The sequence below is a fragment of the Mchenga conophoros genome, linkage group LG6 (genome assembly GCF_057382185.1).
Source record: "Mchenga conophoros isolate Kocher_MC1m ecotype Shallow Benthic linkage group LG6, M_conophoros_male_GT1.1, whole genome shotgun sequence".
Taxonomy (NCBI): Eukaryota; Metazoa; Chordata; class Actinopteri; order Cichliformes; family Cichlidae; genus Mchenga; species Mchenga conophoros.
The window spans coordinates 6,017,256-6,042,794 of NC_140531.1; the positions used below are offsets into that span (position 1 = coordinate 6,017,256).

The 25,539-nt window shown below is 38.7% G+C and overlaps 2 protein-coding genes across 2 annotated transcripts in view; both read right to left on the minus strand.

Annotated features, from left to right (window-relative positions):
- The window catches only part of LOC146571961 (hemicentin-1-like), a 33,933-nt gene extending 24,916 nt beyond the window's left edge, over window positions 1-9,017 (minus strand). The window contains exons 1-9 of the mRNA XM_085278431.1: window positions 8,945-9,017; window positions 6,536-6,889; window positions 6,163-6,372; window positions 5,794-6,054; window positions 5,058-5,318; window positions 4,500-4,760; window positions 3,869-4,126; window positions 2,728-2,988; window positions 2,248-2,502 (exon numbers count right to left, since the gene is read on the minus strand). Coding sequence (XP_085134557.1) covers window positions 2,248-2,502; window positions 2,728-2,988; window positions 3,869-4,126; window positions 4,500-4,760; window positions 5,058-5,318; window positions 5,794-6,054; window positions 6,163-6,372; window positions 6,536-6,889; window positions 8,945-9,017 — 2,194 coding nt within the window. The remainder of the gene's footprint in view (window positions 1-2,247; window positions 2,503-2,727; window positions 2,989-3,868; window positions 4,127-4,499; window positions 4,761-5,057; window positions 5,319-5,793; window positions 6,055-6,162; window positions 6,373-6,535; window positions 6,890-8,944) is intronic.
- Window positions 9,018-13,651: 4,634 nt separating this feature from the next.
- LOC146571962 (cell adhesion molecule CEACAM5-like) lies at window positions 13,652-20,313 on the minus strand. The gene is made up of 13 exons (XM_085278432.1): window positions 20,241-20,313; window positions 19,161-19,514; window positions 18,788-18,997; window positions 18,419-18,679; window positions 17,517-17,777; window positions 17,052-17,312; window positions 16,231-16,485; window positions 15,212-15,472; window positions 14,761-15,021; window positions 14,345-14,426; window positions 14,181-14,244; window positions 13,828-13,997; window positions 13,652-13,745 (listed from the first exon to the last, which is right to left on the minus strand). Exons 1-13 carry the CDS (start codon window positions 20,311-20,313, stop codon window positions 13,652-13,654), a joined length of 2,607 nt encoding a protein of 868 aa, XP_085134558.1.
- Between the last annotated feature and the right edge of the window lie 5,226 nt (window positions 20,314-25,539).

The following is a 25,539-nucleotide window of genomic DNA, read 5'->3' on the forward strand; positions in this document are numbered from 1 at the left end:
AATGTTTGACTTAGATAATCACCTATAAAAGTACCTAAATGCTTGCTCAAAGATAGTCTTGGATTATTGTGATTTTCTTAGTGCTTTTGTAGGGTCTTTAACTTTTGCAGTGTAAAATGCCTTAATGGTCAAACTGACTGCAATCACCAAAAGTATTTCCAGCAAATAGTTCTTCATTCATGCATTTCAATCTTATCAAATAAAGAGATCAAATTAAAAATTAAATTAAATAACTTAAAGAAATGTCAGTCTTCCTCAAAGATCCAAAACCAGATGTGGAGGTTATGTCTGCCACTATTACAACAACATTCTTCAGTTTTGTTTGCTGGGTTGTTACTTGTTCAGACTTTTGTTTATACTATGAACATGTCTTATATTTTTCTGTTAGGCTACAACTGTTAGATTTATGCTTCATATTTCTTTAAACTCTGATATTTGTCCGAAGGTTTTGAGCCGCCCATCACTTATCTGAATTTTGCATAAGAGAGGACAGACTTTCACCTACTGCATGTTTCTAAAGTGCTCTCCAGGTTTTATGAAGGTGTTTCAATGTTGTTCTTTGGACATTGGTTGTTTTTTTTAATCATCTTCAGTCCGGTCCAAGTATCTGAAGGGGAATTTTTTTTCAAGCTGTGTTATGACCTTGCAACCGTGGTGGAAATTAAAGTCTATTAGTGCCAGTGCTTTGGGTCCCTCTCCCACAGCAGCATTTCACTGACCTTGTTAATCACTCAAAGTGTTTAGAACAGAGCCAGACATATTTCTGGCATATTTCTTTAGACCAGAATACACACGCACATGGATGTTGTTGAGCAATCAGAGTGTTTCTGTCTGCGCATATTCTGCGGATATTCCAGGATCCAGCAATTTAATACTTTCATGTTTAGAAACTTAAGTCAGCAATAACCATCGAGTGCAAGTATCACTTTCTGTCTTCTACCTTGCTTTTCTTGGTGTATGTTATGGCCCTAGCAGGGCCTCCTGACACGGTTGATCTGATATCCTCGTGTTGGTGTTGTTCCCAGACCATCATACTAAATGTTGTTCCAGGATCAACATTGCAAGTGACCAATCAGAATGTTGTGACGTCATACTTTTGCGACTTCGGGTAAAACCGGCGTAAAACAAAAAACTGTACTTAAGCTGCGAGAAACCGCCTCTGTCCGCCGATCAACGGACCCTGACCCTAAACCTAACCCTAACCGTAACCCTTTAATAAACAGTAAGCAGAATTGATATTGTCCTTGCAACATTGGAATTTCATAAATGCACGAATGGCTTGGTGCGCAAAAGAATAACGTCACAACAATGTGATTGGTCACTTGCAATGTTGAACCTGGAACAACATTTTCATGATGGTCTGGGAACAACACCAACACGAGGATATCAGATCATCCTCCTGAAACTGTCCTTGTGTGGGTGTGGTGGTGTTCTCTCTCCGCCTCCTCCTCTCTTGCTCCACCCCTCTGTCTCTCTCTCACTCTTCTCTCTCCCCAGGACACAGCTCTTGTTCATTGGCCTCGTTTACCACCTGGGCTCAGTCAGCAATCACTTCTCTGAGGTTATATAAGCTGGAGATGAACTGTATGTGTGGTGGTTTTTCCCCTGTGGCTCTACACCAGTTCTCTAGGTGTTGGAAAGGGTCCTTTGTGTGTCTGTCATGCCTGTGTTGAGGAGTTAAGTTGAGTGAGTAGACGGGCTTGTGGGCCCCAGAAGTGTCTCCTTTATTTGTTAGGTGGTTTTTTCCTTTGTTGCTGCAACTGCTTCCTTTGTTTCTTTGCATTATTGATAAAACGGTGTTGCTGGCTCTTTTGGTCAAGATTATTTGTAATAAAGCTATATTATATATTGACTGTCTGGTTTCCTTTTCATTCCATTCTGGACCCACTTGTTACCGATCCCCACACTCACATCCCTAGACCTCTTAGTGGTGACGTAACAGTGTACACAGCCTCTATTTGCTGCAAGCAAATATCTATATATGAGTATTCAATTGAAATGTTCAATATTAAGATTCTTTCAGAATTAGAGTCCCTGAACAATTTAAAAGATAAGAAGTTTAAGTGTAACAAGCCTGTAAATGAATGTTCCCCCACACAATAAGAAATATACATGATTATAAACTTCAGGGAGCCTAGATTACCCTTTATTTATCAACAGTTATTGAATCACTGGCTCAAAGTCAGGCTCTGAACTAAGTGACCTGTGACGAATGTTGAAAGTCTTTGTGAAAATCGTGTGACTTACATTTCACATCAATAGTGATGGATTTAAGTTTTGACCCCAGCTTGTTCACAGCTCTACAGTAATACTCTTCAGAGTCAGAGGACTGGATGGAGCTGAAGATGAGCTGTGGGTTTTTGCTGAGTGGTTGGCTGTTCCTCTTGTACCAGACATACGTAGCAGCTGGGTTAGCATCACTGCTACAGGTCAGAGTCACTGCAGTGCCCTCTGTGATTTCACCAGATGGACTCACTGACACAGAGGGAGACTTTGGGTTGTCTGGAGGAAACACAGGGAGACAAAAGCATGTTATTAGTTCCTTCAAAGGTTGAATTATTAAACAGATCAAACAACTCAATGAACCTGATGCTACTGGAGCTTCTCAGTAATGAGATTTGGATGGTGTTATCAGAGAGATGTTCTCAGTCCCATTGTAACTTTATGATCTGAATAAATGGCAAAATGTTCTAAACAAAACAAGGCTAAAAAAGCTGTTTTACTCACATTTCACATCAACAGAAATGTTTGTAGGTGTTGATGTTCCCAGCCTGTTCTCAGCTGTACAGTAATACTCTCCAGAGTCAGCAGGCTGGATGGACTTGAAGGAGAGCTGTGAATCTGTACTGACAGGTGTTTGATTGTTCATCTTGTACCAGACATATGCAGCTGCTGGGTTAGCATCACTGCTACAGGTCAGAGTCACTGAAACGTTCTCCTTGATTTCACCAGAAGGACTCACTGACACAGAGGGAGGCTTTGGAGCATCTGGAAGAGAAAACTCAGGAAAATAACTGTAGTTTGAATTTCTGACCAAATCAACTAACTGTGTAAGTGTACAATAACAGGAGTGAAGGGTTCTGGATGTTGTTAGCAGCAATGTCGTCATCCTCAGACATACTGTGACTGAATGAGTGGATCAAATTACAGTTCATTTCTGGGAACATGAAGGCCAGTTCAAACTTTCCACCATCACTGTGTCAGTAAAGGAAAGATTTGCAGATTGTCTAGAAACCACAGACAGATGTGTTTTACAGAAGCTTCGATAATTTTACTTCTACTTGGAAAAAACAATATGCTTAACAGCATGTGTGGCTTTGTGACATATTTCTCTTTTAGTTTGCATTTCTAGGCATACATCAGGGTTTGGTTTGATTATGTAAACAACAAATGAGAAGAACAAAAATACACAAACTAAATAAAGACTGCTTTATACTGGAGATCTTCTGGACCAGCTACTGTAGTTAAAAACACTGAAATCAGTTTTATGTAGTAAAGTTCAGGTCTTCAAGTATGTGTTGTGAGTAAAACAGAGAGAGAGCACTGTGGTATGAAACTGTTCCAGCCGCCAGGGGACACCATGTTTCATCTTTGACAGATGCAGTTTTCTGGCATTCAGTACAGATCATCTACAGATGGAGAACAGATGATCATATATGTTTTTAAACTTGATAGATCCTAGACTTTCCCTTCATTTTTAGCAGCTGTTGAATCACCAGTCACAGCCGCGCTCTGCTCTATCTGACCTGTGCTAAATGTAACAGCAGCTGACTGTAAACATGAAGCAGACAGACCAGAAGAAAAATGATATTATAGACAAGCATGTAGAAATATTTACAGACATTTTTGTGAAAATTATTTGACTTACATTTCACATCAATAGCGATGGATTTAAGTTTTGACCCCAGCTTGTTCACAGCTCTACAGTAATACTGTCCAGAGTCAGAGGACTGGATGGAGCTGAAGGAGAGCTGCTGTTCATTACTGAGAGGTTTTTGTCCATTCTTCTTGTACCAGGAGTATTGAGCTGCTGGGTTAGCATCACTGCTACAGGTCAGAGTCACTCCAGTGCCCTCCTTGATTTCACCAGAAGGACTCACTGACACAGAGGGAAGCTTTGGATCATCTGGAGGAAACACAGGCAGACAACAGCATGTTTATTAGTTCCTTCAAAGGTTGAATTATTAAACAGATCAAACAACACAGAAAGTATTTATCATTTTCACAACTAAATGGAAGTCAATGATCATGATCGGCTGACATGTGAAATCGTTTTATGTCTTAATTTTAAAGGATATATGCAAATATATCCTTTAAAATTAAGACATAAAACGATTTCACAAAGATGTTGCATATAAACATAGAAGAAATGGAGCAGTTCAGGGATCGACAGCAGCTGAAATGAATTATGAAGTGGAGAGAGAAGAACAAAGCAGATGTTTGAGGACAAATATTTTTTCAAAATACATGAATACATTTTTGGAAACTTGTTCACCCACATTTGACATCAATGGAGGTATATTCAGATTTCTTCCTCCCCACTTTGTTCTGAGCTGTACAGTAATACTCTCCAGAGTCAGATGGCTGAATGGAGTTGAAGGAGAGCTGCTGTTCACTACTGAGAGGCTTTTGTCCATTCTTCTTGTACCAGGAGTATTGAGCTGCTGGATTAGCATCACTGCTACAGGTCAGAGTCACTGATCCGCCCTCCCTGAATTCATTAGAAGGGCTCACCATCACTGACACAAACTTTGGAGCATCTGCGAGACAAACCACCATTGGGCAAATGATGTGGAATTAAAAAGATTTTAACAACTGGAACTCTAGTGTTTTATTATCAAATTTTACATCAGAGGTACAGTATAAGATTGCAGATTTACTAGTCATCACTCAAAGACTTATGACATCTGATGCAGTACATGAAAAAGAAAAATAACATTTTTAAAAAGAGAAAATAATAAGTAAATACAATCTTGAAAAGAAGAGAAAAATCTCACTATCATAGAGAGAAGTTTTTGGTGGATTTGAGAAAAATGTATAAAAATTGTTCCACTCACATTTCCCATCAATAGAAATATATTCAGATGTCCTCCTCCCTAATTTATTAACAGCTATACAGTAATACTGTCCAGAGTCAGAGGGCTGGATGGATCTGAAGACAAGCTGTCGTTCTTCACTAAGAGGTGTTCTTCCACTTATCTTGTACCAGACATACGTAGCTGCTGGGTTAGCTTCACTGCTACAGGTCAGAGTCACTGATCCGCCCTCTTTGATTTCACCAGAAGGACGCACTGACACAGAGGGAGGCTTTGGAGCATCTGCAGGCGATATTATCAAAATCAATTAATGTTAATAAGAACACTGAATATAAGTATTGTGGCTGTCTGTATGTTGTCGGGATACATGAGCAGACCCCATCATGGTTATTGTGAGTCCTTACAAAATTATGTAAAATGATGTTGTTATGTAGTCGTCATTCCTGTATGTGAGGTGTAGATCACTGATGACAGATTATACAACACAGGAACATCACAGTGATGTCAATAAACAGTAAAAAGTTTTTTGTGTTCTTGGTGCTTTTTTGTTGCTGTCAAAAAAAGTTTAAACAATATAGACATTTGCATAAAATACAGTTACCTAATGCTTCAGAAGAATTATTGACATATTTTACAGTTAGTTTAGACATCACTGCACTTTAACTAGGGAAATGTTAAATATGCAACAAATAATGACATAAGGAAGGAAGTGAAACTGTTCAAGAGAAATTAATGTTATTAAAGTTGATTTACTGACATTTCACGTCGATTAAAACAGATTCAGATGTCCTCTTCCCCAGGTCATTCTCAGCTGTACAGTAATACTGTCCAGAGTCAGAGGGCTGGATGGAGCTGAAGGAGAGCCACCACTCCTTACTCAGAGGTGTTTGACCATCCTCCTTGTACCAGGTGTAATTAGCTGCTGGGTTAGCATCACTGCTACAGGTCAGAGTCACTGAACTGCCCTCCACTATCTCAGCAGAGGGACTCACTGACACAGAGGGAAGCTTTGGAACATCTGGAGGAGATGGAAATCTTTAAATTGTGATTTTTTTCCCCCTAATATTGAAGGTTTTATTTCACATGTTACATGACATTTCATAGTGACACTGTGGAGTAAACTCACACACTGCAGCAGAGCGGTAACCCTCATGTCCTTTAACAGCACAGGAATAGCTGCTGTCATCACCTCCAACAGAGACTCGCAGAGATGTTTCTTCCTCTATTTTCTGTCCATTTTTGTACCAAACATATGATGGAGGATCAATTACATCACAGCTGCTGTGACACTGCAGCTCTGTGTGGGCTGATGATTTTCTTCTCTTCACCTGCAGGTCTGAATATGGAAGGAAAGAACAAATCGTCTTCATTTTAACTAAACCATCAAAGTGAATGAACACGGAAAAACAAACCTTCAGAGCAGGTTGAATGTAAGCAACATGGCTAAAAGCAAGTGACTGAAAGACAAACACAATATTTATTTTCAATGAAAATCTTACCTGTGACAGTCAAAGTGACTCCAGGTGAGCCAGTATAACTTCCACCATACTGGTTTGTCATGAATCTGAACTTGTACTCAGCTGAGTCACTCTCTCTCAGGTCTGTGATCCTCAGAGTGCAGTCCTTCTCATGAAACTGGTGCTCAACCCGCCCTGTGTAGTCTGGGTCTGTTCTCAAATCCACTGGCCCATAATACTCATTTCTAATAAACCATAATCTTTCCCGAAACATAATTCCACGGTTCCTATTGTTTGGGTAACTGTAGCTGCAGCCTATGTCCACTGTTGATCCTTTTAATGCGCAGATGTGAGTGGAAGTGTAAGTCACTGACCAACCAGTCTGACCCAGTACCGCTGTAACACAGAGCACATCAGACACTACAGACACAATCACAGTTGCATTAATAATGAAAACATTTGTTTACATTTTCTTTAACATGAAAAGCAACATAAATAATAAAAAAGCTTTGCATGTTATTATAAAAGCAGAGCGTTCCTTCCTTTTTTAAATAGCATTATTATTTATGATTAAATTGTTAAGCTGTAGTGAACAAAGGAATTACAAGAGTAAACGTAATGTTAATTGACAAATAGGATTTTTTAACCTAAGTTAGTCAAAAACATTTCATCTGATACTGTTTTCTCTCTAATGAGACTGTGAGTCTGACAGAGCAGTTCATAAAAATGCAGAACAGAAGTTCTGCATGCCTGGCTGCTGCTGTACACTGTAAACAATGCAGATGTAAAAAATATAAATACATTAACACGCCTAATGTAAATAAACTCAGAAACCTGTGGCTGCAATTAAACATGATTTTTATTTGTATTTATTTATTTATTACTAAATTTACAACTTTGCATACGTTCCATGTTTATTGAAAACGTAAAACAGCTAAATGCAGTTTACTGCTGTAAATCCATATTTAAAATTTGGTGCACAGATTTAAAGTGACACTAAAAAATTAAAGTAAAATAAATATAGATTTTGTAAGTTTACATGGATTTATTCATTTCTTTACATGTTGTGTAATTAAAGTTTTAAAAATGGTGGGGAAACTTTTTACAAATGAGTGCACAGTTTTTTAAGTGAGTACATAACATCTGCGACTTTTATTAAACTGTCAACAGGTATATGGTCATTTCACAAGTGGTGCATTTATATTACCAAAATTGGTAATAATAATAAAAATAATAAAAAGTAATAAAAACAGAAACGTAAATTCTGTTTTGTTATTCTTAAGAGATCGTCATATTTATTGATTGTTATGTAAATGTTAGATTCCTTAAATTATTGTTTGTACTTAAAATAAAGTGTCTAACACTAACAGTATCAAAATATTTTTGGAATTACTTTTTTATATATTAAAAAGTGAAAGGGTTAAATCAGCACCAATCAGATTTTGTATTTTAGTTCTGAACAAGGGGTGTAGGTCGAACCTCAACAGTATTTCATTTTATGAGCAGAGACATAGGATGAAAATTAACTTTACACAGGGAGACCACTGCAGGTTACAGGGTTTTATGGATTATACCACAGTGGCTTTATGCCACTTTGTCACTAAATCTCTATTACCAATTGTATTGCACTATTTTATTACATTAATAAAAAAAAAAGACTTTTCACATCAAATTACATTATAAAACCCCCACTAATAACAGTACTTTTCTGCAATTATAAGTCTCATTCATTTTATCAGACAGTTTGACCATGCTATTAGGTAAATCAAGTTTTTTAATTTAATATTTAATTTTTTATAAGAATCTGCAAGATTTAATGTAAATGCAAAGCTAAAATGGAATTCAATTTTAATTTCAATTTTATTTATGCAAAGCCAAATCTCAACAGCAGTTGCCTGCAAAACAACTGCATTTTAATTTACCATTGTCTGTATTTTCATGCAGAAAAAGATTTTAATGTGATGGTAAATTTCCTTTATTTTATTTTACTATTTTTGGTATCCAAGTGGCAGTTATTGGTTGTTGTTTTTTGTTGTTGTTGTTTTTACAAACTTTTTATAGTGTATTTTTTGGTCTCTAAGGGCTGATTTGCTAGTAACCAACACAGAATAGAAAGTTATGAAAATGCAGTGATGAGGTTTGGTTCCTTTTTTTCCTTTTCCTTTTTTTTTTCTTTTTCTCGTGCAGAGTCAGTTTCCTTCGGATAAACTAGACCCAGACCCAGATGTTGTGCTGCACATTTCAAACAGTCCTATCCATGTCTATCCTTCTTAAAAGACTGAAAGTTGCTGAATATGTCAACATTTTTACCAAATCTTATTACCAAAACAATAATATAACTCAATAAAGAATGCATGGTAATGGGAAGTGATGCATTTGTAATTTTTTAAATATATCTCTTTTAGTTTCATCTGAAAAGGCCCTTCATTGTAGAGGTTAGGTATTCAGTACCTGGCACAGTGAGAAGCAGGACAATAAATCCACTCAATGCTGCTGCAGTTACACTCATGGCTGCTCCTCTCATCTCTCTGTGTGATTTCAAAGAAAATTACATCAGTAAAGAATTGAGTTAGTGCATTTCACTGTGCAATAAAATAAGAATGTAAACAAAGTCTTCTTACCATAGAGAAAGATGTTGTCTTCTAATGACAATGTTCTCATATGATCAGTTCAGTAAGCAGAAGGCAGAACTGTAGCTATTAGACCAAGCACACTTCCTTCCTCTTCGAGTTATTATTGGGAATGAAGTCAGTACATCTGGGACTGCTGTGGTTTTCCAATCCATATACAGCACTCTTAATATTTCCTATAAAGTCTTGAGGGAATAATTTGTGGTGTTCTAATGCCAAACCACAGCTCACCAAGGCCACTTTTAGAGAGAAAGAGAAATTCTCAGTTTTACAACTTTTATTTATCACAAGGAAAGGCATTTTCAAAGTACTTTATATTGCATAGACTGACAGTGGGGCCCATGTAGGATCCATACCGATTTTGTCTTTATGGGCCCACAAAAGGTAATCCTGTGGGCAACATATATGGGCTCCACCACAGAGAACCCATTATACTAAAGGGATCCCCAAAAAACAACTGCTCCACTCCCTTTGTGGGAGTTGGGGAATGGTATAAATGTGGACTGTATACTATACTACTACTGTAGACTGTTCACATATTTATAATACAGAAATGCCATAGACATCTTATTATTATATTTCAAGAGAAGATGTGAAACTTTTCAGGCCAGATTCCATTTTCTATGACAGACTGAGCTTTTTGAGGATTTTATGGTGTTTTTTAAATTGTTTTTTATATTTTTTTATTTCAGTGAGTTGATCCATAGTAGTTTAGAGATTTGGTAATAAGTAAATAATTCTTTAGTCTGGAAGAACACACGTATTCCTTGGGTGTTTCAGGAAAGCCATAATTAAAATCCACTAAATTAAATGAGTGATGAAACCTGAAAATGGGTGTAGTTGAAAATAACTACTCGACTAACAAAGCAGCATTACCTGACGAAGACCCCACTCAACCCATAGCTGGGTAGCTATGGGATTGTTCACCTGATACTGATGTAAGCTTTATAAAAAAAAGAAAATCTGAAGCATGATTTCAAACATGGTTCCTGAGAGGAGTCTAACAAATTATGATCCTTTCTGCCATTCCACTTCAAGAAACTGAATTTTGCTGCTCTCTAGTGTTTCAGCATGAGAGCCAGATATATTCTTTTGACAGCTCAAAAATTGCCTTCATGATCAAACTGCTGCAGTGAAGCATTTTAAGGTGAGGTGAAGCAGTATTAAATTCTAACCTGACTCTGTTTTTCTAAGAATTCATTAATAAACTCAGAGTGTTTGACAAAGGCTCAAATCTGTACACAGCAGCTCAAAGGTAAACGGAGAGAGGCAGGCTTTTCTGTAGACTTTTGGATATAGCTGATGCATGTTGGCTAAAGCAACACAAACACATTATTTTTCAGTCTGAAATGAAGTAATATAACTAATACTGGGAAACTCAAGAAGTTTCTTTTATATGGATTTCAGAGTTTAATTTCCAACTGTCTGTCAGTTTTTTAAACCCAGATTTCACCTTTAACAGAGACATCAATCAATAATCAGTCAATCAATATTTAATTTGTATAGCACATTTAAAAAGGACAAAGTGCTTCACACAAGGTAGCAAAGCAGATTACAACAAAGGCAACAAAAACAGTTAAAAACAATTAAAAACAGTTATAGTTACAGTTACATAGCACAACTGCAGACCAGGGCCCTATTTCAGGAAGCCGGTTTAGAAAACTCAGAGTGAAAAACGATACTCAGGGTTGAGTAACCCCGAACTGTCCAACTCGGAATATTCGGTTTCAGAAAGGCTGATAACAATTAGTTCAGTCAACGCGGAGTTGCTTTAACCCCAAGTTAAGCGCGCGCACGAGGATACATAAAGCCCTGATTAGTGGAGCACAGATTAAGCGAGTCACCATGGAGACGGAGGGAAAGAAGGCGCGGTCAATGCATTTTACAGCGCTTGAGGCCGAAATTCTGATGGCAGCATATGCCGATAACATGCAAATTCCGCGGAAAAAAAGTAACACAGCCTCAGCTGCAAAAGAAAGGGAGCATGCATGGCAAAACATAGCCGACAGAGTCAATGCGTGAGTGTTAATATAAACATTGATCGAGGGATTTCCACCCATTTAACACGTTATTTTATTTTATTTTATTTTTTATTTTATACATTTGATTTTGTGATGTGATGTGAGCGCAGGTGCAACCCAACAGGCCCCAAACGTTCCTGGCAGCAAGTAAAAATGAAATATAAAAATATAGTCCAAACAGGTAAGGTGTAATTGTATTATGAGCCATAGTGCTTGGTCTGTTTGTCCGATGTAAATTAATTGCAGTTAGAGGCTACATTAATTTCCCCTCTGTAAGCACTTATTGAAATTATCTGAGCACATTACAAGTACATATTTGCTTACTCTGTATGCTCAAATGTGACCCGTTATAGCCAACAGAAAAAAAGCGGAGGCCCGAAAAACAGGTGGGGGTCCTCCACCACCACCACTCACAGAGGCTGAGCAGTTGGCTTCCACATTTGTGATAATGTTGGCAGCATCACATATGATCTTCACAGTGCAGAGAACACAAATTAGCATCCATTACTATAATGAAATAATTTGTTAGTTTGAAATGCTACAGGGAACTATGTACCTGTACATTAATGCTGTGGAAAGACTTCCTGTTCACATAGTCTCCTTCATTTACTGAAGGAGCAATGATTGGAATGTGAGTGCCATCTATACAGCCAATCACGCCTGGGAACCGTGGGAATAAATGTAAAATTTAAGTAGTAGTTCAAGTATCACCACATCATGAATTAAGTTTCGTTCATCCTGATACCTGCAATTTTGTGGCATCCCTCTTTGATAAATCTTGTGGGTCTATGACCGGGGAACACCACAAACGAGTACAGGAGACGTTTCAGTGCAACTGTAACATTCCTGACTGCCCGACAGACGGTAGCCTTGGAAACGTGCTCAGCGTCACCAATATTATACAGAAAGCTCTCGTTTGCAAAAAACCGAAGTGCAATACAAATAATATGTACAGAACTGAGAGGATGTCCGCGATGTGTCACATGAGCAATATTAGGCCTGAGGATGTTATTCAAATGAATTATAGATTGTGCTGAAAAACGGTAACGTTCACACAGAAAATCATCAGGAAATGATAAAATGTCCGAACGCGCTCTAATCACTCTCTCCCGGCGGAGAGCTCTGCGGAGAATTTGGGCTTCAACATCTACTGGCTCTTCAAGGAAGGGGCACGCCATGTCTGACACTTCCTACAGTCAGGTTTCTGACAAAGAGGCGGAGAAGGTCAGGGTTAGTTGAAGTAAACCTGCTAGGGGGCAGGTTAGCTTCACGGAGTGTGTCGTCATAGTAACTCACTCAGAATTAATCTAAACTCGCTTTGTGAAACCGAAAACCCAGAGTTTTCGTTAACTCAGGGTATACTTACTCAGAGTTTGCACTAAACCGGCTTCCTGAAATAGGGCCCAGGTGGAAGTCTAATTTGCTTCAAAAGGTGAGTTTTTAAGTGTGATTTAAACGATTGAATGGAATCTGACATGCGAACATCGATAGGAAGATTGTTCCAGAGTTTGGGTGCTGCAATTGCAAAAGCTTGGTCCCCTCTGGTCTTTCGTCAGGGCCTTTGTTGCACTAAGAGCAGTTGGTTAGAGGATCTGAGTGCTCTCTTGGGGTTATACACGCCAAGAAGGTCTGTTAGGTAACTGGGCACCAGGTTATTTAAAAATTTAAAAGTATACAGAAAGATTTTAAAAACGATACGGTATTTAACAGGGAGCCAGTGTAGATTGGCTACAACTGGGGTGATGTGATCATGCCTTCTGGTGCCAGTTAAGAGGTGTGTTGAGGCATTTTTGAACTAATTGCAAACGCTGGAGGAGACAGAATTGGAGGCCCATGTACAGAGAATTGCAATATATCTTAGAATCTTACAAACCAAATCATGAAATAAGGAGGGGTGAGGCAGGGACAGAGGCTTTATTCTTTGCTGCCAAAAACAAAACAAAAATAATGTTAGGAAATACATTTAGAGGGACCTATAAGTATATTTTTGATTAAGTGGCTCCTTATTGCTAATAATTGTGAAGTTAGTGATGTATTAATACATCACAGAAAGTATTTTACATACGGGTAAAAGAAAAAAAATTACAATCATTTTTGGTGTTGAATAATTACAGTAAAAACCAAAATAATCCAGAGCACAGGGAAACAAAAGAAACAAGAAAATATTATTAATTATGTCATTAGCACATCTGGATCAAGAGTCATCACTATTAATAAGTTACTGTAACATGTATATGTTTCATTAATATCTGACCAATAACTCAGGAAGAGTAGCGATTCTTGTGACAATGGAAAAGTGCCCATAAAATGATAGAAATGACCTTAAACACAATGCTGCTCAATTTCATACAGGTTAGTTATGACATCTGTGTGAAGAAGTTGGAGAGAGAACTCAAAAAGGTCAGTCAAATTTAAAATTGTCTTTGATGTAACTGTATTCAGGAGTGCTGGATGCATACTTAGGACTTCATAAAGATTTTAAAACATTACCGTGGATAAAAAGTCTGCTAGAGAGATGGTTTTCCATGTCTGGGAAGTCTGTTGACTGTGCTGTACAGAGCAGCTGGATCCTCTGCATCTTCTGGAGTTGTGGTCTGGATTCTGCTGAACAGATATCACAAAAAGCTCAAAACAGACTGAATTAAGTTGTTTTATTTCTGTAAACACACGAGAAGCCACTGACCTAGGGGAAGTACTAGCACTTCTGAAAGTGACAGCGGAGTAGACGACCCTCTCGTCTTCTTCCTTGTGTTTTTTGGCCTGGGCTGGTCTGATGTTGGCTTGGACCGTATTTGCCTTGTGTTTGACAAAGCGGAGAGCAGTATAGACGACTTCGCCATCTGCAGATTGCAGCTGTAGACATAAGAAATGTACAATTCATAAAAGATTAAAATCAGTGCTTTAACTTTGACTACAAAGAAGAGTAGAGAGAACTTTTTTTTTTTGTCTTTTTTTTGTTGGAGTGCTGCACTTTAATGCTAGAATGTGTTTTTGTTTCTTTTGTACCAACATAGTTCACCTCCTCTCTCCTCTCACCTGTTCAATAGTGTCCGGTCTCTCTCCAGGCTCAGGCTGTTGTTGCTTGGGGGATCTCTTTTTTCTGGTCAGGATAATTCATTTTTAATGGTTAGTTCAAAGTGCTAAGTGCACTGATATTACAAACTCAACTACACAATAAATGACACTTAGCATCTGCTCACATGATCCATAGGATGACAGAGACGAGTAGGAGAGCCAGGAGAATAGCAGAGACTCCTGATATAACTGTTGGTTTCCATGCTCCTAACAAAGAAAAGTGGTCAAATCATTTAGAGTTAAGGGTGTGACCCCAATTTTAGACATCACCACTGTAAGTCAATGGCTTTATAAAACTTAATCTCACTTAATTACTTAAACTTAAGCAAACCAAAAATCCCCAGTCTGATTAAAAATAGAAAGCTGCATGAGACAACTACATGTGTCGCTTATGACTCACATACACAAACAGAGAACAGTATAGTTTCCCCCAAACAGAAATAATTTAACAAGAGCAGTGCCCTTTGAATGGAAGGCACACCAGGTCCAGATGGTGAGTTATAACTTTCAGTGTTTAATCAACATTTCTGGTTTCACTTACTTGATGCAACAGTCAGCTGTAAGGTGGAGTAATGATGTCCTCTGTTGTTCTGGGCCACACAGGAATAACTCCCACTGTGTTCAGGTGTGATGTCAGTGATGGTGAAGTTCTGTCCTGATGCTTTTGGTGAGTCTTCATCCTCCTTGTACCAGGTGTATTTAGCTGCTGGGTTAGCATCACTGCTACAGGTCAGAGTGACTGAACTGCCCTCCACTATATCAGCAGAGGGACTCACTGACACAGAGGGAAGTTTTGGAGCATCTGGAGGAAAAAACATTTGTAACTGTGTATTTGAACTTTTATATAGCACAGTTTAACAGCATAGTCTGAGCTACTAAATGATACATCCTTTACATCATCCAGTGCAGCTGCTCATTGATCTGTAGCAGCTGACTGTTAATGTTAACAAACGCTGAGTAATCAGCTTAAAGAAACAACCAGTTTTACTCACATTTCACATCAACGGAAAGTTTTTTAGGTGTTGATGCTCCCAGCCTGTTCTCAGCTGTACAGTAATACTCTCCAGAGTCGGCGGACTGGACGGAGTTGAAGGAGAGCTGTGAATCTGTACTGAGAGGTGTTCGATTGTTTGCCTTGTACCAGGTGTAACCAGCTGCTGGGTTAGCATCACTGCTACAGGTCAGAGTCACTGAAATGTTCTCCTTGATTTCACCAGACGGACTCAGTGACACAGAGGGAGGCTTTGGAGCATCTGGAGGAGAAAACAAAGGGAAATAAATACATGGTATTATTTCCTTCAAAGGCTGAAAACTTGACCAAATCAAAAACCTCAATGTTTGAATTTTTGACCACATCAAACAAGTCTGTAAGTGTCGAGTTCTGGAGTTCAACATCCTCAGACACAATATAAGCTGATCAAATGACAGTTTATTATTGTTAACTCCACAACTGTCTGTTCTTTCAGTAAAATGAGCATGTTTGCTGTTATTAACATTCACACCAGCAGAATATGAAGGTGTGACACTCTGTCCAGTCTCAAAAGGTTCATTTCATTGAGAATTTTTCTGGAACTTTGTGTTTTTCTGCCAATGCTTGGATGTTGTTATTCTCATCTAAGTCATTGTCACTATCATCTATTTTCTCACACTCGTCAATACACCCTGAACAGCTTTTAAACCTCTCGCAGGGCTAGATCATCTATCCATACATTTTTAACCACTTTTCAAGCTTGGCATAAAACGTTCTTACAGTATCATCAGTTTAAAATGTAAACTTTCTCAGTAATGAAGAGAAGTTGAGCAATATGCATGTTTTTAAAACCTCATGCAGCCTTGAATTTCCTTTAAGAGTTATTATTATTAAATCACCAGCAGAATCACTGCCGTGCTCTCCTCTGTCTGACCTGTGATAAATGTCACTGCAGACTGTAATCATGAAATAGACAGAGGAGAAGAAAGATGATATTATACATATTTTCACTTACTATAGCCTATACATAGTTTCACTCACATTTCACATCAATAGTGATGGATTTAAGTTTTGACCCCAGCTTGTTCACAGCTCTACAGTAATACTGTCCAGAGTCAGAGGACTGGATGGAGCTGAAGATGAGCTGTGGGTTTTTGCTGAGTGGTTGGCTGTTCTTCTTGTACCAGACATACGTAGCTGCTGGGTTAGCATCACTGCTACAGGTCAGAGTCACTGCAGTGCCCTCTGTGATTTCACCAGACGGACTCACTGACACAGAGGGAGGCTTTGGAGCATCTGCAGGAAACACAGGGAGACAAAAGCATGTTATTAGTTCCTTCAAAGGTTGAATTATTGATCAAATCAAACAACTCAATGAATCTAATGCTACAGGAGCTTCTCAGTGAGGAGATCTGGATGGTGCTAGCAGAGATGTGTTCTCAGCCACATCATGACTTCATCAGCCAATCGATTTAATGTTTACACTATATTTACATAACCCTATTACCTAAAGTGTCAGTGGGGACACTGATTTGATAATCTCATAATCTTATGTTATGTTTCAAAATAGAGCATAGAGAAAAGATCAAATGTCTGAGGAAAAAGTATCATTTTAAGAAAAGAATAATGGTAAAAAAAAAATTAGCTTGGTTGGGTACAAAAAATCTTATCTGTAAATTGTGGAACAACTTCAGAAAAATGTTCCTCAATGTAAAATTGTGAAGACTTTCAATACATGATCATCTGCAGTACATGATATCATCAAAAGATTCTGGAAATCTTGAGATGGGGCCCAAAATCTATATTGGATAGCATCGGAAACAAGCAAGTGATCGAGTAAAACGGTAAACTTGTTCACCTACATTTGACATCAATGGAGGTATATTCAGATTTCTTCCTCCCCACTTTGTTCTGAGCTCTACAGTAATACTCTCCAGAGTCAGAGGGCTGGATGGAGCTGAAGGAGAGCTGCTGTTCATTACTGAGAGGTTTTTGTCCATTCTTCTTGTACCAGGAGTATTGAGCTGCTGGATTAGCATCACTGCTACAGGTCAGAGTCAATGATCCGCCCTCCCTGAATTCATTAGAAGGGCTCACCATCACTGACACAAACTTTGGAGCATCTGGAAAAGAAAATATATTTATACAATCATTTAGTATTTTGGGAAAATGATAAAATATTGACATAATGTAACATCGGAAAGTCTAGTATTTCAATCTCAAATTAATCTTCATGTTAAAAAATATTTAAAAGGACAGAAAAAAAACATCTCACTATGAAAGACAGAAGTGTGATGGGTGAAATATATGAAATTATTACCACTCACATTTCACATTAATAGAAACATATTCAGATGTCCTACTTCCCACTGTATTAGCAGCTATACAGTAATACTGTCCAGAGTCAGAGGGCTGGATGGAGCTGAAGAAGAGCTGCCGTTCTTTACTGAGAGGTGTTCTTCCATTTATCTTGTACCAGACATACGTAGCTGCTGGGTTAGCTTCACTGCTACAGGTCAGAGTGACTGAAGTGCCCTCCTTGATTTCACCAGAGGGACGCACTGACACAGAGGGAGGCTTTGGAGCATCTGGAGGAGATATCAAGATTTATTAAAATTAACAAGATAACCAAATATCAGTGTGTGTGTGTGTGTGTTTACCGATGTGAGTTGTAGGGATATGTAGTACTGTGTGAAGACTCCTTCAAATTTAAATTCTACTCTCCAGCCAAAAATCCATATCATTTTAACAGTCTCTCTCTATATTTCCGTTTCTATAAAAGAAAATATATTTTTTTATGACTTGTGGTGCATACCTGAGTGCAGCACCATTTTAGAATATGGAGTCTTGTTTTTTTTTTTTTTTAAAGAATGAATCTATTGCAGTTAAATTCTATTTTTTCTGTTATTCACACCCAGTGATATAGTTATAGTTGTTGTTCCTGTGTTATGTGTAGATCACTGATGACAGATTTCAAAACAAGTAGTAAGTAGTAAGTAGAAATAATGGTTTCTTTTTTGTGTTCTTGGTGAATGTTTTGTTGTCTGTCAGGAAAAGTTAGAACAACACAGACATTTGTTGATAAGATCCCTCCTACAGATTAAACAGTGCCAGATTATTAGGCACAGTGTGAGTGAATGAGAAATATAGAAGAAACAAAAGGACTAAGGACATTTGAAAGGTAATGAATGCATTTAAGAAAACCTATTACTGAAGCAGATTCACTCACATTTCACATCAATAAAGATGGATTCAGATGTCCTCTTCCCCAGGTCATTCTCAGCAGTACAGTAATACTGTCCAGAGTCAGAGGGCTGGATGGAGCTGAAGGAGAGCCACCACTCCTTACTCAGAGGTGTTTGACCATCCTCCTTGTACCAGGTGTAACTAGCTGCTGGGTTAGCATCACTGCTACAGGTCAGAGTCACTGAACTGCCCTCCACTATCTCAGCAGAGGGACTCACTGACACAGAGGGAAGCTTTGGATCATCTGGAGGAGATGAAAATCTTTAAATTGTGATTTTTTTTCCCCTAATATTGAAGATTTTATTTCACATGTTACATGACATTTCATAGTGACACTGTGGAGTAAACTCACACACTGCAGCAGAGCGGTAACCCTCATGTCCTTTAACAGCACAGGAATAGCTGCTGTCATCACCTCCAACAGAGACTCGCAGAGATGTTTCTTCCTCTATTTTCTGTCCATTTTTGTACCAAACATATGATGGAGGATCAATTACATCACAGCTGCTGTGACACTGCAGCTCTGTGTGGGCTGATGATTTTCTTCTCTTCACCTGCAGGTCTGAATATGGAAGGAAAGAACAAATCGTCTTCATTTTAACTAAACCATCAAAGTGAATGAACACGGAAAAACAAACCTTCAGAGCAGGTTGAATGTAAGCAACATGGCTAAAAGCAAGTGACTGAAAGACAAACACAATATTTATTTTCAATGAAAATCTTACCTGTGACAGTCAAAGTGACTCCAGGTGAGCCAGTATAACTTCCACCATACTGGTTTGTCATGAATCTGAACTTGTACTCAGCTGAGTCACTCTCTCTCAGGTCTGTGATCCTCAGAGTGCAGTCCTTCTCATGAAACTGGTGCTCAACCCGCCCTGTGTAGTCTGGGTCTGTTCTCAAATCCACTGGCCCATAATACTCATTTCTAATAAACCAAAATCTTTCCTGAACCATGATTCCACGGTTCCTATTGTTTGGGTAACTGTAGCTGCAGCCTATGTCCACTGTTGATCCTTTTAATGCGCAGATGTGAGTGGAAGTGTAAGTCACTGACCAACCAGTCTGACCCAGTACCGCTGTAACACAGAGCACATCAGACACTACAGACACAATCACAGTGACATTAATAATGGAAACACTTGTATAAGGTTTCTTTATTCTAAGAAAACATGGAAACCAAAAAAGATGTGTTACTATGAAAGTAGAGCTCTCTCTTTTTCATCACACTGTCACACTTTATGTTCATGAGTTGGGATTTCTTCATGTATTAAGCTATAGTGAACAAAGAGACTGCAAGCCTGCAGGAGGAGATAAATAGGACTTTGTAACCTAAACGCTGTTTTTGTGAGTCCCAGATGTTCATCTTTTACTTCTCTTCTCTCTAATGAGTCTGATGATGAGTTTTACATAAAACAGAAGTGCTTCATGCTCCTGTTGCTGTATTCGTAGGTCTCCAACGGCTCATTTACAAGTAGCTAAATACAGAATGGAAAGTTATGAAAATTAATTTATGAGGTTTGGTTCCCTTTTTTAGTACAGACACTCATCACTGAATCCTTCAGATAAACTACTATCAGACCCACAGAAAGTTATATCAAACAGTCCTATGTCTACATGTCTATGTATTTATAAAGCTAATGAGAGATGCTGAATATGTGAAAATCTTTATCTGTGGAGACCAGTTCATTGGCACAATAATATCCCTCTTTAATGAACACAATAATTTTAAACATCATATTTGTAAACTTTTAAAGTAAATGTAACTCGCTTAGCCTTTGTTGTAAAATTTAGGTATTCAGTACCTGACACAGTGAGAAGCAGTCCAACAAATCCACTCACTGCTGCTGCAGTTACACTCATGGCTGCTCCTCTCATCTTTCTCTGCTACTTCAAAGAAAATTACATCAGTAAAAAATTGAGTTATTGCATTTTACTGTAAAAAAAATCGATCAAATAACTACATTAAAACATGAACCTCGACTTACCATAGAGAAAGGTGCTGTCTTTTAACGGTAATGTTTTTCAGTGATCAGTTCAGTAAGTAGAAGACAGAAGTCAAGCTGTTAAACTAATCACACTTCCTTCCTCTTCCCATTAATAATCAGTATGATGCCAGTAAACCCGGGACGCTCTGGTTTCTGTGCACATGTAGCCCCTTAATATTTTCTATTAAGTCTTAAAGGGCTATTTTACTGCGTTCTAATTCCAAACCTCAGCTCAACACAACCAAAGACATTTATAGAGAGACGAAGAACTAGTTTTACAACTTTTATTTATGTAACACGAGATCTCAACAAATTCAGTTTTACCTTCTTGGACCTGGGGCCTGTTCTTCGTACCTCGCTAAGTAGGTTAGCTGGATTTGATTGTTGACGATTTCGCGTGATCTTGGATCGTTCGGTTCCCCGAAGCTCATCCGGGACTTGCTGCCATAGCAACAGAGCCGTAAGCGTAAACCTGCTCGGGAGCAGGTTTACTTTATGTAAACAAGATTAGATCGCGGCCACGCAGGTATGTCCGCTTCATTTATACGAAAGCAACAGCGATATTTTACCACTGTTGTACCATAAATAAATATTATCAGAGTAACTAAAGGTAATGCAGCACTTGATCCTTTTATTGATTTCACACAGATACATACAGGTCATTTCCTAAAAAAGGGAAATGTACTATTAACATTCTATTACATGTATGTGATTATTACAGATGTAATTCATATTTCAGAGTAGTAATTGCAAATTACTTCGTGTAATCAAGATGAGAGACCACGGCTATAAAAGCGAAGGTGGATTTGGGAAGCCTGTCGCAGCCATGTCCTGTCCGTATACGCGAGCAGCCCATTGCGGAAGGTGCAAGATTGATAAGGAGAGTTTTCAGAATTCAGCGTATATTGCGGGATAGACAGGATCCTTTAGCTCAGCGCGACTGTGCTCATTGAGAGATATCGATTTTCCCGTGAGGATATTATTCACTTAACCAACTTGTTGACGAGGGGGTGCAGGACCACCACCTGTCTTTTTTTGCTCTGCCCTTTTCTTTGTTGCTGTTATAAACAAACAAACAGATTATTTCAGGGTCTCTTTCCAAGAGACGAAAAGCAATATAAGTGATAAATATTACCATTCTGTAGAATATTCTTATATTCCACTTTTACTTGTTCCCATGTTCTAGTGGGTCCTGTTGTGGCTCTAATGTGAAAGGGGATATAATATAACATATTATAATATAATGTAATATAATATTGGATAATATAGTGTAATATAATAAATCTACCCTACCGCCTACTGGTGTTGGCCAGAGGGGCCGATGGCGCGATATGGCAGCCTGGCTTCTGTCAGTCTGCCCCAGGGCAGCTGTGGCTACAACCGTAGCTGCCTCCACCAGTGTGTGAATGTGAGAGTGACTGAATAGTGGCATTGTCATGCGCTTTGGGTGCCTTGAAAAGCGCTATATAGATCCACTCCATTATTATTGTTATTATTAAATTACTTACGAGTTTAATTTGTCAGCAACTTTCTGCCAGCCCTCTCTCCTTGCTTTTGCAGCCTTTGCAGTGTTCCCTTGCGTTTTAATTAAACTCTGAAACTCCTAAAACCCCTCACTCAAGAGTTCTTGCTCTGCTGCCGAAAAATACCGAGCGCGCTCCTTCGACATTTTCGCCGACCAATCAAAGGGTTGCCGATCAATGTTTCTACTATCGATGCGTAGCCCCTTTTACGACACCCAGTGATGTCACATTACTGCGTCCAGCTGTACTAATCGTCAACGGAAGGTGTGTTCGGAGAACCGGATTAGCGAGCTCACGGTTAGCGCGATGGTTTGATCTTGGATGTGTCATTTGATCTCGGATGTAGTGAGCGAGGTACGAAGAACGGACCCCTGGAGTCCACATATGTGGACATCACATTTTGGGACGTCTAGACCAAAATACTTAATTTTTCTCTACAAGGGCCTGATATCCACTTACAAGGACATTATACTGCCACTGTTCTATCAAAATTTGAAACAAATGTCATATGTGGATCTCATTTTTCTCAAAAACAAAAGTTAGGTAAAAAAACAAACAAACTGTTAATTCTTTGTTTTTACATTTCTTTTGTTTTTACATTCACCCCCAGTCAACTCAGCAAAGAAAAATTAAAAATGCATGCCATGAAAGAGTTCGGGTCTTAGGAGGTTAAGGTAATTCATATTGGGAAACCTAAATGTACAACAACATACAAACTAGGTGGAGTGAGAGCTATCGCTTATCGATTGAATGGAATCAAAGTATTGATCTGAGTGGGTCAGATCAGCTCCAAACGAAAGGGTTAAGGAAGGAAATCGAGAAGCAGTTCTTGTGGAAGTGGCAGTGCGGTCATGGGAGTGTTACCTAAATGTTGCAACGCAGCCAGTTAAAGAATGTTAGCTACCGCTCACCGCTGGTCTGCAGGCTTTATTTAAATGGAAAACTTCCACAACAGGCAAAAAAAAAAAGCTTTTTGCTAAAAAAAAAAAAGATTTAGAGCAGAAGTTTTTTGCACTGCATTTTAAAATGAAAACATATTGCATTTATTTACAATTAAAGACACAGAGCAGAAAGTGTGTTACTGTTTTACATCCACAGACACACAAGAAAAGAAGCAGGCAACATGAAGTCAAGTTATGGCAATTTTATTTGTGTATTTCAGTACATGTATTTAGATTAGAGTTTTAAAAAAACAAACAAACGTCCCAAGAAGAAGGATGGGGTGAAAGAAAGGTGGAGAGAGGGGGAAGGAGGAAGAAACTATTGATGTCCTCAAACTTGATGCTGCTGGGTCAGTTCTTTCTCAGCAGTCTGCTCCAGAATCCCCTCCTGTCCTCGGCTTTCTTTTCTTTTGCCTTCAGTTCGTTTAAGGTTTTGTTGAGCTGCTCCTCGGCATCTTTAAATTTTTCTTTCAGCTGCTGTTTGGCCAGTTTCACTTTCTGTTTGAGGAGCTCTTTAGCTTCCTTTTTGTGCTTTCGTATTTCTTTGAGTGCGTCTTTGCAGTCTTTCTTGGTCACCGTCATTTCTTTCTTGAATACCTTCACCTCAATTTTCTCTTCTGCAAGTTCTTCTTGCACTTTCATCAGTTCCTCCTTCATGTTTTGAGTGTAACTCTTTGTATCTTCCATTTCTTTCTTTGCTTCCTGTATTTTAATTTTCTCTTCCTCCAACACTTTTTGCGCTTCCAACAATTCTTTCTTCAAATTTTCAATCTCATTTTCTGCCTCATGTTTACGTTTTTTCTCCTCTTCAAGTTGTTGCTTTACATGCAGTAATTCCTTACTTAGTGTTTCAGCTTCAGCCGTTACATTTACAGCTTCTTGAGTTGCCAACTGCATTTTCCTTTTTTCCTCTTCAAAAGCTTCCTGCACCTCCTGTAATTCCTGCATCACATTTCCTGCCTCCTTCTTTGCAGTTTGATATTTATTTTTGGCTTCTTGTGCTGTGGTTTTCTCTTCCTCCAATGCTTTTTGAGCTTCCAACAGTTCTTTCTTCATGTTTTCATTCTCCTTTTCTGCCTGTTGTTTTCCCATTTTCTCTCCTTTAAGTTTGAGACCCACATGCAGTAATTCCTGCAATACTACTTCAGTTTCAAACTTTGAATTTTTAGCTTCTCCTCTTGATTTTTCTGCCTCTTCTTTTAATTTGACATTTTCAGCCTGTATCATTTGAAATTCGTCTTGCAGGTTAATCAGCTGTACTGTATTGTGAGGTGAAGCACTCGCCGATCCTCTTCTCGTTCTCCCTCGATTCATTTTGGCCTTTTAAACAAAGGAGCCAACGTTTTGTAGAGGAGTGAAGTGAAGTTTTCGATGTTTTCTTCGTCAACTGTCGTTTGTCCTGCACAGAGATGCTGTCTCTAGCTGTGTCTGGATACAATGAAACATGCTGTAACTAAGTGCTTGTGTTGCACAGTTCTACTGAACATTCCATTCCATGCATGCTCCGCCCACATGGTCAGGAATGTCAGGTGCTGCATCTCCAAATGCTGCTCCCGTTGCCTAGCAATAACAGCTGTTTACTTTTTGGGGTCTGGTTCATTGTTTAATAAAGAAAACATGTCCAAGTATTTGGTGCTGAGGCTCAGCGCATATTCTAGCCTGCTGTGTGGGTGGGCAGCTAGAAATCACTGGTGGGCAACATGAGTGAGGAGAAAACTGGAGCAGCCAAGCAGGGAGCTGCAGGTTGCTGGTTTGAGTCTCTGTTCAGATGCTGGTGTCTCCTCTCTCTGAGCTTTTAGTAAAGTCCCACACCCAGCTGCTCAAGCCAGGCAATTTTGTAAAAAAAACAGTTCAATGAGCTGTCATCAGAAACAAATGCCGTGGCAACCACTGTGAAGAAAACACTGCAGGCTCTCTGACTGACTTTACAGCCAAAAACAGGGGCCCCAAAAGGTGGAGAAAAGTGCTGACGATTCTAAGGGCCCATGACTGACAGAGGCCCGAGAAAACAGAACAGTCAATACTTTTTTTTTAAAAGAATATTTCTAACTAGTTACAATAACATTATATTTGCTTCACAAAGTACTTATAATTGTGTATATTTCCTAGCATTAGGTTTTTGGGGGGCAATGATGAATAAAATCCAAATTTGCCTCTGATCCCGCCTCCCCACTCCTTATGATTTGGTTTGGTCCAGGTGGATGCAATCAGGTGATGGTGATGAGTGAGATAGCACTGATTTTCTTTCCGATGTGATACCAAGTAAAATTCAGGCTGTTACTGATCCAATACTGATACTTTGTACAAAAAGTATTTACCTTCAGAATGAATACAAGACAACTCTGAGTTGGATTATTTTTTTTCTACACGTACATACATAAATACATGCATACATAGCAAGTAAGGGAGGAAGAGAAAGACCAAAGGCAGACGTGTACCTGAAGGACAGAGGGCCATGACAGAACAGGTCAAAATCCACTGATGTAAGAAGCTGAGAGTCAGAGGAGAGAGAGGAAACAAAGACAGAAAAGGATTCATTCAAATAGGAGCTAAATGAGGTTCTAAAATTGTCAGGGTCCTGGGACTGGGCGACCCAGGATCCCTGAGCAGTCATGTATTATATTATTATTATTATTATTGCTATGTATTTTG

Excerpts from the sequence above, each read along its gene's own strand:
- LOC146571962 (XM_085278432.1), bottom strand. The coding sequence starts at position 20,313 with ATGAGAGGAGCAGCCATGAGTGTAACTGCAGCAGCAGTGAGTGGATTT. Across the intron at positions 14,245-14,344 it reads TCTGTCATCCTATGGATCAT|AAAAAAGAGATCCCCCAAGC; the intron begins GTGAGCAGATGC and ends TATCCTGACCAG. Across the intron at positions 13,998-14,180 it reads GACCGGACACTATTGAACAG|CTGCAATCTGCAGATGGCGA; the intron begins GTGAGAGGAGAG and ends TTATGTCTACAG.